Raw genomic sequence first — 14218 nt, forward strand, 5'->3', positions numbered from 1 at the left:
ACAAAACAAATTTCTTGCTAGACAAACAAGTTAAAATCTGTCTGGTGGGTGAAATGGTTCACAGAGAGGCAGCATAGCAGCGGGGTGACAAGTACAAACCCTTGGTTTGTACCTCGAACCTTGCCCCTGGTTCTGCCCCGTATTGCCGTTTGGGTTATCTATTGCTGGGTGATGAGCCCAAAGTATAGTGGCTTAAAACAGTGCCATCCTATTGTTTATCATGATTCTGTGGGTCAGGAGTTTGGGCAAGGCATATTGGGGACAGTTTGTCCGTGCTCCTCAAGATACCGTCTAGCGTCCAAGATCATTTCCTTACTAACACATCTGGTGCCTCCGCAAAAGTGGTTCAGATGGCTGAGGGTTGACATGAAAAGGTCAATGGCAGTCATCGATCTGAGACCTCAGTTCTCCCTCGAGTAGTCTCTGGGTATCTCCTCTTGGTCTCCCGCAGTAGAACAGTCTGACTTCTTAACAACGCTGCTCAGGCTTCCCAGGGCCGTAAAAGCAGGAGCTTCCAGGCCTCCTTCAGGCTTTGGCCAGAACTGGCACAGCATAATTTCCACCACATTCTATTGGTTAAATCGAGTCAGAGGGCAAAGTGATCACACAGGGTATGAACCCCACAGGGGATGAGGGGGCTGGTGTTTATGTGCTGTCTTTGGAGACTAGGTCCTTCCCTCTGCCCTCCTTCATCATGCAAAGTACCCACAGCCTGTTCCCAGCCACCCAAAGTCTCAAGCCATTATGGCATCCGGCACACGCTTGAAGTTGATAGTCTTCTTGTCCATGCCAGCTACACATGTGGATGAGGCTTCTTGCATATGGTCCTCCCCATGGAAGACCAGGTTACCCATGAGACAAGTTATCTCACACACCATGCAGTGGTGACTCCGTAACAGGATAACTGCACAGATACCCTTATTCCAAAAAGGTGGATAGGGGCAAGAGACATGGCACAATTACTGGTCCATAGCAGTTCTGAAATCCAGCCAGCACATGATGCTGATTCACCCTGCTCTGGGCATAAGAACTGTATATTCTCACCAGGAAGCATCCTCCTTGGCTCTTGGCTCTGCCCTCTGCCTTTCCCATAAGAATTGACCCATATTTGCCACTGTGTAGCTTTTCAGCCTGCTTCCTGCTGTACTTAAAGTTCAGGGCCCAAAGACCACTTTTCTTTCTGAATTTTCTCTGTGTGTTTTAATCCAAGGTGGTATCATTCCTTTAAAAACCTTGTGGGTATCCTTTGTGTCAAATCATAATCCATTCCATTAAGCAAAAGGTAATGCACAGATTTCTCTCTCTAATCCATGGATCTGTAATCAGAAGGGTCTGTGAGGCATTGCCTTAAAATCTTTGAGTTCTCAAGGAAAGGGTCTGACTGCCACACCATTGAAGGAGTCCTCAATCTGAGATCACAGCTACTGGCATCCCCAGGATTTGATCTTAGTTCCCATGCTAATTCTTACTCAAGAGTTTTATGCTGTCAGGAGAAGCTGGGAATGAGAAACTGTTTTATGATCAGTCCAGCAAGGTTTTCAGTTGAAATATTTTTTCTAATTGTGCCGGAAAATTTCCAGGGCCTCCTCTCTCTCCTCCCGTATTTAACAGAGCCAGGAGCACTTCCAGCATCCAGCGTTGCAATCTGGTACCCAGGTGTACAGGCTCACGAGGCACTCCTGCTGTGCTACCCATCCCCCGGGGGGCAGGTTGCTAATGGCCCTGCCAGCCCCATTTCCATCCTCAGGTAGCATTTTCCTTGCTGTCCTCACAACCTCCACTAATGCTTCTAACATCTCTGCCAGCCTCAGCCAGCTGCCTGGTTCCAGAGCCGCTGCCATGTGTTTTTGATGTTTGTTACAGCAGTACAAGATGCTACTTCTGTTTTTCTTACCTGTTGCTGCATAAGGATCCACCCTGAAACTTCATGATTTGCAAAAACAGTCATTTGACTACTCCATTATTTATTTATTTTGAAACGGAGTCTTGCTCTGTCACCAGGTTGGAGTGCAGTGGCACGATCTCAGCTTACTGCAACCCTCGCCTCCCGGGTTCAGGTGATTTCCATGCCTCAGCCTCCTGAGTAGCTGGGACTACAAGCGTGCACTGCCACGCCTGGCTAATTTCGTATTTTTAATAGAGACAGGGTTTCACCATGTTGGCCGAGATGGTCTCAAGCTCCTGACCTCGTTATCCGCCCGCCTCTGCCTCCCAAAGTGCTGGGATTACAGGCACGAGCCACCATGCCCAGCCCCTGACTATGTCTTATAAGGTTGTAGCTGAGGACTGTGGACGGCCCAGCAGGGCTGACTTGTCTGTCAGAGCTCCCCATGGCAGGGGCTGCCAGGCTTTCTTGAGGGTTAAACCCAGTAGAGATAGTGTTACTCCCATTGATGCTGTTAGCTAAACAGGCAGCCCAGGATCAGTGCGAGAGGATTTGTTTATACAGGGGCAGAAATGCCATGAAGTATGATCCAATGGGAGCCATCTTTGGAGCACAGATACCACGCTGGCTGTGCATACTGGACAAGTTACATAACCAGTCTGTGTTTCAGCGTCCTTCTCCATGAAATGAGGATAATCGTGGATATCAATTGTGAATGCAGTTGATGAAATGTGCAGTTGTTAATACTGAGTGATTGGTATTCACCCTCTTTGGATCCTAGTTAAAGGTGCCATATCAGTTCATATCCATGAATGAGGATAATCAACGACCATCCGTTGTCATGTACTTTCAGTGAGTTAACAGTTGTAACCACTTAGAGCAGCAGCATCTGGTTCACAGTGAGCCCAATATTGCACTGAAATAAAAATAAAAATTGTTAATAAATGCCGAAGCCACATAGGTAGGAGTCAAAGAAAGCGTTAACTGTAATTGATGTCTTCACTGTGACAGCTGGACAGCAAGAAAGAATCTTAAGCAGAGATAGTTTTCACATGTACAAAAGTGGCACCTGAAAGATGGACAGAGTATGCACGGTGACAGGCCGCCATGCTGTTTGGCCCCGGGTTACGCGGAATCAAAAAGACTTAGGATCACAGGGGCCATTGGTACTCACTGACGGGAACCGTCCGCCTGTACATCTCAGGCAGAGCCTTCCGGCCTCTGTCATCTTCTGGCTAGGAGGATCGTGGTTTCACGTCCTCTAAAAGTTTCAAATGAACTATTTTTAGGGTTTTCCACTTTCTTGGTCCTTAGAGTGGGGAAGTGTGACAGTTCGGGCTGATGGAAGCTTAGAGAGGCTGTTCGTGTGCTCAGCCCAGACGTGGTGGGGGCCACCTTAGTACCAGTTCCTCCCTAAGGAAGGCGGCGGGCTCCCTGTCTTCCCCGGTTGGTTTCCATGTCGCTGCTGCACACGGGGGATGCCACGTGTGTTCAGAGGGGCGTCCCATGGTCGAACTGGAACTTGCTTTGGGAAGAGTATGGACTAAGAAGGGGCTTGGCTTGGGTTGCCACGTGTGAGAAGACATCTCACTGGGGCTTTTGTGGCAGCTCCACATTCCCTGGAAGTCCCCACTAGCTCAGTGCAGCTCTGGAGGTAGGAACCAGCCACGCCCCGGGAGGACAGTGGACCCTGGCTCTTTCCGAGGGAGATCGTCCAGGCAGCTCTCGCTGTTGAGACCCCTGGGCCCCTGTCCCCAGGGTGCTCATGCAGAGACCAGGATCCCAGGTGGGGATCATGCAAAACATGTTTGTGGCAGATTCGGGACTGAATGATTTAACTTCTGGGGTCTCTCTAGACGGAAATTCTGTGATTCCCACTTGGTACAAACACTCTTCAAAAATCAATGTTCAGAATTAATTTAAGCTGAGAAAGAAACATCGTTTTTAATCCACAAAAGCTATTTCCTGAGTCTGCTCATTTGTAGTGCAGTTGAACCTCTGATTATGAAAGCTCATCTTGCCTCCTGCCTCTGAAGCCCCAGCCAATGTCTTCACTCATCAAAGAGCTTCTGTCTAATCATGCTTTTGAAGAAAGGCCTTTGAAAATTATTCAAGGAGAGGCAATAGAGAGTTTTGTAGTTTCTCCTATTGTTTTGGCTAACCTTTTTTTTTTTTTTTATTTTGAGATTTACATGTTTCAGTGCAGACATGGACTCTCTGACCTCAGAGATCTTGGGCATTAGATGCACAGCTGGAGAGTCTGGGCTTTCCCAGGACAGGAGCACTTTAGGGAAGAGCAGGCCTGTGTAATAAGATGGAGGCCTAAGATACCGGCTGTGCGAAGGCCAGCACGCCTGTCCAGTCCGTATGGATGGACCTTGATGTCAGTCCAGAACCACGTGTTTGTTTTGTTTTCTTTTGTTTTTGAGACAAGGTTTTATTCTGTCACCCAGGCTGGAGAGCAGGGACACGGTCATGCTCACTGCAGCCTCGACCTCCTGGGCTCAGGCAGTTCTCTCACCTCAGCCTCCCGAGTTGCTGGGACTACAGGTGCGCACCACCACACCCAGCTAATTTGTGAATTTTTTTGTAGAGACAGGGTTTCACCTTGTTGTTCAGGCTGGTCTTGAACTCCTGGACTCAAGCAGTCCCCTCGCCTTGGCCTCCCAAAATGTTGGGGTCACAGATGTGAGCCATCGCACCCGGCCCCGAACCATATTCTTGAGCTGAGCTCCCGAGGTTACCTGGTGATGTAGGAAGAAGGTGGCGTAACTGAGGGTGCTGCAGCAGCTCCTCAGACATGGCTGCCCTCATGCCTCCTTGGGGCCAGGGCTGTGGTTACAGTTGCTGTCCATCACTCTAGATGCCTCCTCCTAGACAGAGCACCGAAGTGCACTTTCAGAGAGCTGAGAGGCCTAGGGGCAGCCTGCTAACAGCTGACGGGTTTGGGTGGGACAGGGGTGTGCTCAAGATGCTGTGGCAGGCCTCACTTGGACCAGTCACTCCTGTCCCCAGGGGTCAGGACAGAACTCTGTGATCTTGTGTGGCTTTGCCTTCATCTACTCTGGAAATTCCAAGAGCACCTGGAAATGTAAATATGAAAGAGGAGGCACGCATATATAGACCTCATTGCAAAGATAGCATCACTTCTAGAACCAAGATAACCGTGCGTGTGTGCGCACACGTCTGTGTGCGTGTATGTTCATGGATCAAGGCAGGCAGGATGAGTTTAAAAACTGGCACTAAAATACCCACTTACCAGAGAAACTGTCAATATCATGGCCCCGCAATTCCATCAGATGAGCAGTAACCTCTTTTGAAGTGGAAGGAAACTGGAAACGGCTCTCTCAAACGTGGGCAGAAAGAGAAACTAGAACCGGTTGAAGACTGAGTTTTGAGGGAAGAACCCTAGAGACCAGGGGCAGTATTCCTGGGGGTCCTGGGATGAACAGAGCTCTGTCACCCCCTGTCCCCCAGCTGCCCTTGCTGCAAGGAGGTCAGCCTTGTTTTATAAATGAGGTCACTTTTCAACCTTACTGGTCCATGGCCTTGACCTGTTTCTGTGTCTGCCAACTAGAGAGCAAATCCCGTGTTTGTTTTTACTTTTTAGGATTCCTGGGACTCACAACAATTGTAATAAAATAGATGGTATTGTCAGTGCTTGGGATGAACAAGCACTTTTGGTTCCTGAGATCCTAGTATAAAAGCCCATCGAGGTGTGAGTGTTACCATCGTGCTGTCTGCTGAGAGATCGGATTCCCAGGGGAGCAGGCCTCCCCACTCGATGTTTGCCAGGGCTGAGACCTCAGGACAGACTGTTGGGCCCACAAGGCTGTGCTTCTCAGGACCAGGTCGATATTGTAAGGATTGGAGTCACGTGCTTACTGTGTTTTAAAACACGTATGATTTAAAGGCTGCTATTGGACAGGACTCCTGGCACGTTTTCCGAGATTCCACCTGCGGCCCAGGCCCGTGGTTGAGTAGAGCTGCTCTCCCCAGCTTTGCCGGGAGCGTGTGGTCTCCTGTTTCTCATCTGCACTTGCTTATGGGGCGCCATGAAACCCGCACACGGAGCCGCCTGGAGACTTCCATGTTAGTTGTGTGCAGATGTCTGCACTTCTCATTGCTTGTCAGGACGTGCAGTGATTTTGATAACTGATGATCTAGACTAATCAGACAAAAACGTCTTCTCAAATATATTATAATTGCACTAGGGACTTACAAATTTTTATTCAACTGGTAAATGTCTTTTTATTTGATTTTAAAAACTCGATGCATTGTTGGTTTATATTTAACATGGATTCATTTAATGAGAGTTGAGTTTGACAACGTAATGGAACAAATATTAATTTCCTCAAAAGTAGTAGTTCTGTGTCAGACCCATGACCAAGATGTCCTCGCTGTAATTAGATCACTTGTTTCCAGGGTCAGGGGCTCACCTGCAGCTGATTTTCTCATCTCCGATAGAGGTGTGCATTGCTTCCTCTGTATTGATTTCATTATTTTTTATCTTCCTCATTCGAAATTGCAAATATTCTTATCTGTCATTTTCCTGAGGTGAACATGATGCTTTTTCCTATCAATTTATATAGTTTTAGAAATACTTAAAACAATTTCTTTTTAAAGGAGAATGAACTAGTCAACCTCTTAAATGATTACATCACGATTTTAATGAATCTCAGGAAAACTGCTGACCCTTAGATGATAATTCTTCCAAATGGGATTCTGATTCTGTGTTGACTGAGCAGATTATAACCTGGCCCTTACGTGCCAGACCTTAAGTGTGATCATGTCCTCACCTTAGGCTTCTTCCTCTGTCTCTTGGCTCCTCCGCAGCCACGCCTCCGTCTCCCAGGCTTCCTCCTTGGGCGTGGAACTTCATGTGGCTTGCCTGGCTGCATTGCCCACCTGGGGCACTGGCCCATCCCGTGCTGTGTGGCTGATACTGAAGTCTCCATTTCCCTTCTGTTGCCTCCCTTCCTGGTCACCAACTCCTGTACTCCCTGGCTCAGTGAATGGACCCCAGTGGGCCGTGACAGCCAAAGCCTGACATTGTCTGTGTTGGCCCCGTCCCACCTCACCCAGCACCTTGTCCCAGTTCTGCCGCCTCCATGTTCCTCACGTCCGCATTCTCCTCGCCTGGCTGCCTTCTCCTCGCCTGCCTGCCTTCTCCTCTCTTGCCCCCAGGCACATCCCTGATCACTGCCATTCTAGACCATTCTTTCCCACATCTGAGTGGTGTGGAACCTTTTTTTTTCTTTTCTTTTTTTTTTTTTTATTTTGAGACAGAGTTTCACTCTTGTTTTCCAGTCTGGAGTGCAGTGGTGTGATCTTGGCTCACTACAACCTCCACCTCCGAGGTTCAAGCAATTCTCCTGCCTCAGCCTCCCAAGTAGCTGGGATTACATGCACACGCCACCATGCCTGGCTAATTTTTGTATTTTCAGTAGAGACGGGGTTTCATCATGTTGGTGAGGGTGGTCTCGATCTCCTGACCTCAGGTGATCCACCTGCCTCGGCCTCCCAAAGTGCTGGGATTACAGTCCTGAGCCACCACGCCTGGCCAGAACCTTTTAAAAGAACGGAAATCTCATGAATCCTCCAACGTTGACTTAATTGTTTTGATAATAATTACGACATTAGGTACAAGCAGAAAACTATGATTCAAGTCCTTGTGTTTGTAGGTCTTAAGTAAATATAAAAGTTATATTTATTAAACATTTAACTTAATTTACTGTGCGTTTAATGTGAAGGATGATGATGTTTTGCTGAAACACAATGACGCCGTCCGTGCCGGGGGTTAGGGATGATGGCTGCAGTGCAGGCTCCTTTGGTTTCAGTTGCCTCGTGACTGCATCACGTGGTGACCCCAGTCTCTTCCTTTCCTGCTTTCATACTGAGAAATCGTTTTGTGTACAGCATGCGGTGCCTTCCCCGGGGGTTGACTTGTTCTCAGAATGAGTGATTTACATGCTGTTCTCCCTCCGTGCTCTCCCCGCTCGTGACCTAGGAAGTCAGAGATGCCAACTCGGGCAGTGAAATCCAGTGGCGGTTTTGGATCACTTTTTAGAGAGTGATTACGATAAAAACTCAAAAATTTAAAAATTCTCTTGGAGAAATTATGGTTCCAGAGAAAATGACAGGTGTCGGGTGCGTCTCAAATTTGTTGAGACCGTCTGGGGATCGTGTTAAATTTGGGTTGATTCCTCCCCACTCGAGTAGACCCAACTGCTGGTCTAAAGTGGGCCACACTTTGAGCAAGAAAGCGCTTCTGTCTTGCCAACTTACAATTTGTCCTCACCAGGGGTATCTTTCCTAAAGCAAATCAGATAACCCTTTCCTTCCTCCACCCTGCTTACCTGCTCACCTATGGCAGGGCCCAGACATTCAGACACCTGCAGGGCCAGGGAGGAAGTGGGGCGGAGGGCAGCCCACTGGTTTCAGAGAAGGGCCTGTGGTGCCTGTGGAAACCCGAGAGAGTGTCCTCTGCACACTGCTGCCCCGCAGGCCACGTTCCCCATGTCAGATGGAGAGTATGGGCGCTGGATCCTAAGATCCATGGGAGGGCAGGGGGCTTCATCCAGCCCCAGTGACTCTTGGCCTGAGGTCTCCAACACAGAGCGCACGTGCAGCTGGCCTGCAGGCAGGTTCGGTGTAACCTGTGTTCAGTGCAAAAATGTGTATCTGTCGCCAGTATTTTCACATAAGAAGCCATCACATCCAAGTCCAGTGTTTCTCCTTCTCTTTGAGAATCAGGAAATCTGGCCACATGGGACCAGCCAGCCCTGCAGGTCGCTGTGTTGCACGATCCCAGGGGCCTGTTGGTGGCAGCAAGTTGCTGTCATGTTCTGAAGCGCTAAAGTGCTCCTCCCTGCCGAGCAGGTCTAACCACCGGTTTCCAGCAGCTCCGGGCACTCCATTCCTGGAATTTGCTAGTAGGGCTGAAATTTCTTGTCCTATTCTCCTTTCCTCTAAGACACTCGGGGTTGAGGCTTCTCAGGCTGCTCCTGGATTTAGCAAACAGAAACCTCTTCCTCTAGAGCCGTGCACAGTGTAAGTGAAAGGAAATATTTGTGTGTTTTCATCTTAGAGTGGTGCTCATCTGCTCTCACTCCAAGCTCATGTTATATTTTAGTGGGAATTTGGGAGTGAAGCGGAACCCCTGTCTGCTCATGTTCCTTGATGGAATCAGAATGTCTTGGGAATTGGGGATACCCTCTGTAAACTGTGGGATGCGGTGGGAAGTCGAGCGGTTGTGAAGTTTCACTTTTCTCTCTACAAGGGACTCAGGTGACAGAGGTGCCTGCGGAGGGGTCCTGAGCAGCCACCCTTGGTGTTTGTGCTTTGGAAGTGGGGGCTGAAGTTGAAGACCGAAGGTGTTGGGCTAGGCAATGGCTGGGACACCCGGAGGTTCTGCCTGGAGAGCAGGTCACTGCCCATGCATAGGAACAGGAGACTTTGGTAGCCCAGCAGCCCCGTGTGCTGGCAGGAGTGAAGAGAGCAGGGGGGCCCTGCCACATTCCGTTAGCTAACAAGCCACTTTCCCTTTGTAACTCGGAGTCCTGGCTTTCAGGGAGCCATGGCGTCCGTAACTTTGCTGCCCCTGACCTGTTGCTTTGGGAAGCAGAGGAGTCCAGGGACATGACTGCACAGCCAGGCTGAGCGTGGGGCAGTGCTCAGGCCACTGAAAGAAAAGTGCACCTGCCCCAGCCCAGCTGGACCACAGCCATGAGGTGGTAAGCGGAGCAGCCCAGTGGCTCTTGGTCTCCACAGCAGTTTTTTGGGGGGGTCAGATAATAAACCCAACTGGGGCCAAGGCTGGAAGGCAGAACTCTGGCTCCTAGGAGGACTTGAATAGTGCCTATAATCCAAGATTATCCTCCCAGGTAAGCCGTAGAGTTTAAGTAAGTTTACTTATTTAAACTCCTAAGTTTATTAAGAGTTTATTTAATCTTGTCAAGATTTGAATTTTCCTTCACCAAGACATGGAGTTTTCTTAGGATCAAAAGAAAATGAGCGTCAGCCGGGCACAGTGGCTCACTCCCCATCATCCCAGCACTTTCCGGAGACCTGGGCTGGGCGTGGTGGCTCAATCCCCTGTTATCCCAGCACTTTCCAAAGACCTGGGCTGGGCGTGGTGGCTCACTCCCCTGTTATCCCAGCACTTTGCAAAGACCTGGACTGGGCGTGGTGGCTCAATCCCCTGTTATCCCAGCACTTTTGGAAAGCCAAAGTGGAGGGATTACTGAGCCCAGGAGTTCAATACCAGCGTGGGCAATATGGTGAGACCCTGTCTCTACAAAAAATAAAATAAAAAATTAGCCAGGCATGATGGCATGTTTGTGTAGTCCTAGCTACTCAGAGGAGGCTGGGGGCAGGAGGATTGTTTGAGCTGGAAAATTCAAGGTTGTGGTGAGCTGTAATCGCATCAGTGCACTACACTCCAGCCTGGGCAACAGAGTAAGACCTAGTCGCTAAGAAAAATGAAAATAAAAAATTAGCCAAGCGGGATGGCACATGCCTGTAGTCCCAACCTACTCGGGAGGCTCAGGAGGGAGGATCCCTTGAGCCCAACAGTTCAAGGCCACAGAGAGCTATGATAGCATGACTGTACTCCAGCCTTTTTTTAAAAAATTAAAACAAAGTTTTAATTCAGCCTAATTTAGTTCCTCAGAAAGCTATGAAATCATGTCTTCACATGCCTTCCAATTAGACCGTTTCTCATTTTTCCCTTAACAAATAAGTCCTTGTAGCTTTCACTGGGGACAGAACAATTATGAGGATATGATTTGCTCACGAAAGCACCCACATGCCAGTCAGAGAGTGGTGCGAGTCTATCTGCACGGAGCCCCAGAGGCGTGCGCCGTGGCCAAGGTTCGTGAGTGGGAAGGGACGAAGCTTTCTGAATGAATCCGGGAGCACCTGTACTCTCCTGGTGACACCAGTGACCCCTGGCCCTGGCATTGTTGGAATTCCATCTGAAATGGATGAAGGAAGAATGGGAGCCCATTGGAGAACTTGAATGAAGCTTTGTTACGCTGTTTTAAAATCCACGGGAATCGCACTGGAGAGGGGGCTTTCGTGAGTTGAAGCAATTGCTTGTTTATTACTGCATCACTAATGGTGACTGCCCCTCGCCCCTAATTCCTGCCACACGAGGAAGCCCTTGTTGTCTTGGTTTGCAACTTAGTAGCGTTTTCCTTCGGGCTTCATTCAGCTGATTGGGCTCAGTTCCCTATTTGGTTTAGAGTGAATTAGATTCCAAGAAATCAAGGTATGTCACATTTCCTTTAAAGAATAAGGACTTGCAAAGAGATCATCTTCCAAAGTCGTTTCAAACTCAAATATCTTCCCTTAAGCAACAATGTCTAATGGTGGTTGTAGCCCCACGCCGACTCATGCTTTATGATGTTTGTGAAACTTGGCTATGATTTAGTAAATAAAAAACAGTATGGTCATAATACTGGTAATTGGAACTTGAACTTAATTATATCACATAATACTTCTCAATTCATTCTCATATTGTGATTCTTCAAAGATAGCAGAATTTAGGAGGTCGATGGAGGCTGGGAAAAGTTCTGAAGGTGACCCGGGGGCATCTCGTCTTTCTCAAAGTGTCTTCCTACATTCATAACTTCCCTTCTGCCTCAATCCAGGGGAATTAACTAGCTGGACTGAGAAAGTCTGACGCTTTCTCAGTCATATTAAAGTTACATAAGTTTATGAAAGGCTAGCAGAAGAGGAAGTAAAGAAATTGCTCCATTTTTCTTGGTTAACATGGACCAGAATTAGAAGACGAGAAGAGAGGAAGACAGACTCCTGATGTGAACACTGGGCAGGCATGGAGCCCGGGCTGAGAAGGAGAGCCCTCAGCTCACGGGGTTGGGCCTGTGCAGACTCAGTGTTGGCATCCGTTCCCTTAACAAAGGGGAACCTGTAAAGGAGGAGCAAGGCTTGCTGGGAATTGGTGTTAAAACAAGAAGAAATTCTAAACAAGCTTTGAAGAAGACTAGATCAAACATGGCTTCAAAAATGTGTTGGTTTCAAATTCTGAGTGATTTTCAAGGAGGCCTAATATGCTTACATTAAAAATGAATTAAATCACATGGGATTCATCTGTTAAATACTGTTATTGGAATTTGCCAGTGGAATTTCAGTTTTAATAAAAAATCTTAAATGAAAGAAACTGTGAAAAAAAATCCTTCTTTACAAATACCATAAGGTGAGAATACAGTTTGTTCTTTTTCTGAGGTGGAGTCTCCCTCTGGAGCCCAGGCTGGAATGCAGTGGCAGGATCTCAGCTCATTGCAATCTCTGCCTCCCGGGTTCAAACAGTTCTCCTGCCTCAGCCTCCCAAGTAGCTGGGATTATAGGTGCCCGCCACTGCGCCCAGCTTATTTTTGTATTTTTTAGTAGAGATGGGGTTTCACCATATCGGTCATGGTTGGCCAGGCTGGTCTCGAACTCCTGATCTCAGGTGATCTACCTGCCACGGCCTCCCAAAGTGCTGAGAATACAGGCGTGAGCCACCACGCCCAGCCCAGTTAATATGGTTTTTTTAGTTTGTTCTTCCCGTTTATCTCTGTCTCGCTTCTCTCTTTTTTTCAAACTACTCACCCAGGCTGGAGTACAGTGGTGCAGTCATAACTCACTGCCACCTCAACCTCCTGGGCTCAAGGGATCCTCCCACCTCAGCCCCCTCAAGTTGCTGGGATTACAGACACACATCACCATGCCCAGCTAATTTTATTATTATTATTACTATTTGTAGAGATGGGGATGTCAGCATCTTGCCCAGGCTGGTCTCGAACTCCTAAGCTCAAATGATGCTTACACTGTGCCCACCTGAGGTTTCTTTCTTTAAAACATTATACCTTTAGGTGTTTCCAGTGTGTTTATAACTTAATTATCCAAAAGGTCTAGTGTAGCGTGTCTCAGTGTGTTGGTGGTGTTGGTGTTGTATTTGTTGAACTAACGGCACATCTTGTAGCATTTGCCAGTATCACAGAGTTAAGTTCTGCACACACGGAAGTTTTTTGAATATATATGTTGCCTGTGTACCTACTTTTCCTTTTTTTATTTACGTTAGACTTTATATTTGGCTTTTTTCCTTGTAGGGCATGCTGTTGAAGCGAAGTGGCAAATCGTTGAATAAAGAGTGGAAAAAGAAATATGTCACCCTGTGTGACAATGGCGTGCTGACCTATCATCCAAGTTTACATGTGAGTATAGCCCCCTCAGAGCAATTAACAGCTGCAGACCTCAACTAAACACTGTGGGGAAGGGGGACCTGCCAGCAGCCCAGCCTCTTGTCTCTGTTTGAAGTTAAAGTCCTATTTGGTCTCCTGCTCAACTGTGAGATAAATAACACTGTCCCTCACACTGCATTAGACTGTATGGCTTTCTCTCTCTTCCCCTCCCTACCAGTCAATCTGTGGCTTTCCAATTCTACAAAGAATTACAATAAAAGGCACAGATGAAGTAAAATTTTAGATGAGAGTAAAAAGACAGGTTCAAGAAGAAAAGAGAAAGGAGATAGGAGTGATCTATCTGAAAATTGAGAATGAAGGAAACAATTACATTTGAACCCAGGATTTAGCTTTGAACAGCTGTCAACAAAAATAAGAAACTGAATGCAGTTCATGACTCAGTTTTTATTGTCAGATAAGAACACATTCCAGTTGATAAGGCAAGAGAAACTTTTCTCTTTGTGTTAATAAAATTTGTTATATTGGTGGTTTATATAAGATAGATTTATAAACAAAATTAACTTTATTCTTGGGGAAGAAATGCAGACATTCTACCCTGGATAAAATTTAAAGTTGGGGTGTTAGTTATAGTTTCATAGCAACACATTCCATGACTCTTACTTAATGTAGAGAAGTGTGGAGATTAGAATATGTGGTGTATATCAGTCCTTCTATTACGTGGTCCCTAAGTATCTATGGGGGATTGATTCTGGGATTCCCCCTTGGATACCGCGGTCCGTGGTGCTGGAGTCCCTTATGTAAAATGGCATAGTGTTTGCATATAATCTAAGCACATCCTCCTGTAATCTTTTAAGTCATTTCTAGATCACTTATAATATGTAATAGAACATAAGTTCTCTGTAGATAGTTGCTGTACTGTTGTTTATTTGTGTGATTCTTCTCTGTTGTATTTGTTTTCTTTTTTTCTTTTCTTTTCTTTTCTTTTTTTTTTTTTTGAGACGGAGTTTCCCTCTTGTTACCCAGGCTGGATTGCAATGGCACAATTCTGGCTCACTGCAACCTCTGCCTCCCGGGTTCAAGCAATTCTCCTGCCTTGGCCTCCCGAGTAGCTGGGATTACAGGT

General features: G+C 47.2%; 1 protein-coding gene across 8 annotated transcripts in view; it reads left to right on the forward strand.

Annotated features, from left to right (window-relative positions):
• Positions 1–14218, forward strand: part of AGAP1 (ArfGAP with GTPase domain, ankyrin repeat and PH domain 1) — a 631299-nt gene that overhangs the window by 371328 nt on the left and 245753 nt on the right. For all 8 annotated transcript variants that reach the window (XM_064383377.1, XM_064383379.1, XM_064383381.1 and 5 more), the window contains one exon: positions 13003–13107. In XM_064383377.1, the coding sequence (XP_064239447.1) occupies positions 13003–13107 (105 nt within the window). The remainder of the gene's footprint in view (positions 1–13002; positions 13108–14218) is intronic.

The sequence above is a fragment of the Aotus nancymaae genome, unplaced genomic scaffold (assembly GCF_030222135.1).
Source record: "Aotus nancymaae isolate 86718 unplaced genomic scaffold, 86718_ANA_hifiasm-v0.15.2.pri h1tg000031l, whole genome shotgun sequence".
NCBI classification, from domain to species: Eukaryota; Metazoa; Chordata; class Mammalia; order Primates; family Aotidae; genus Aotus; species Aotus nancymaae.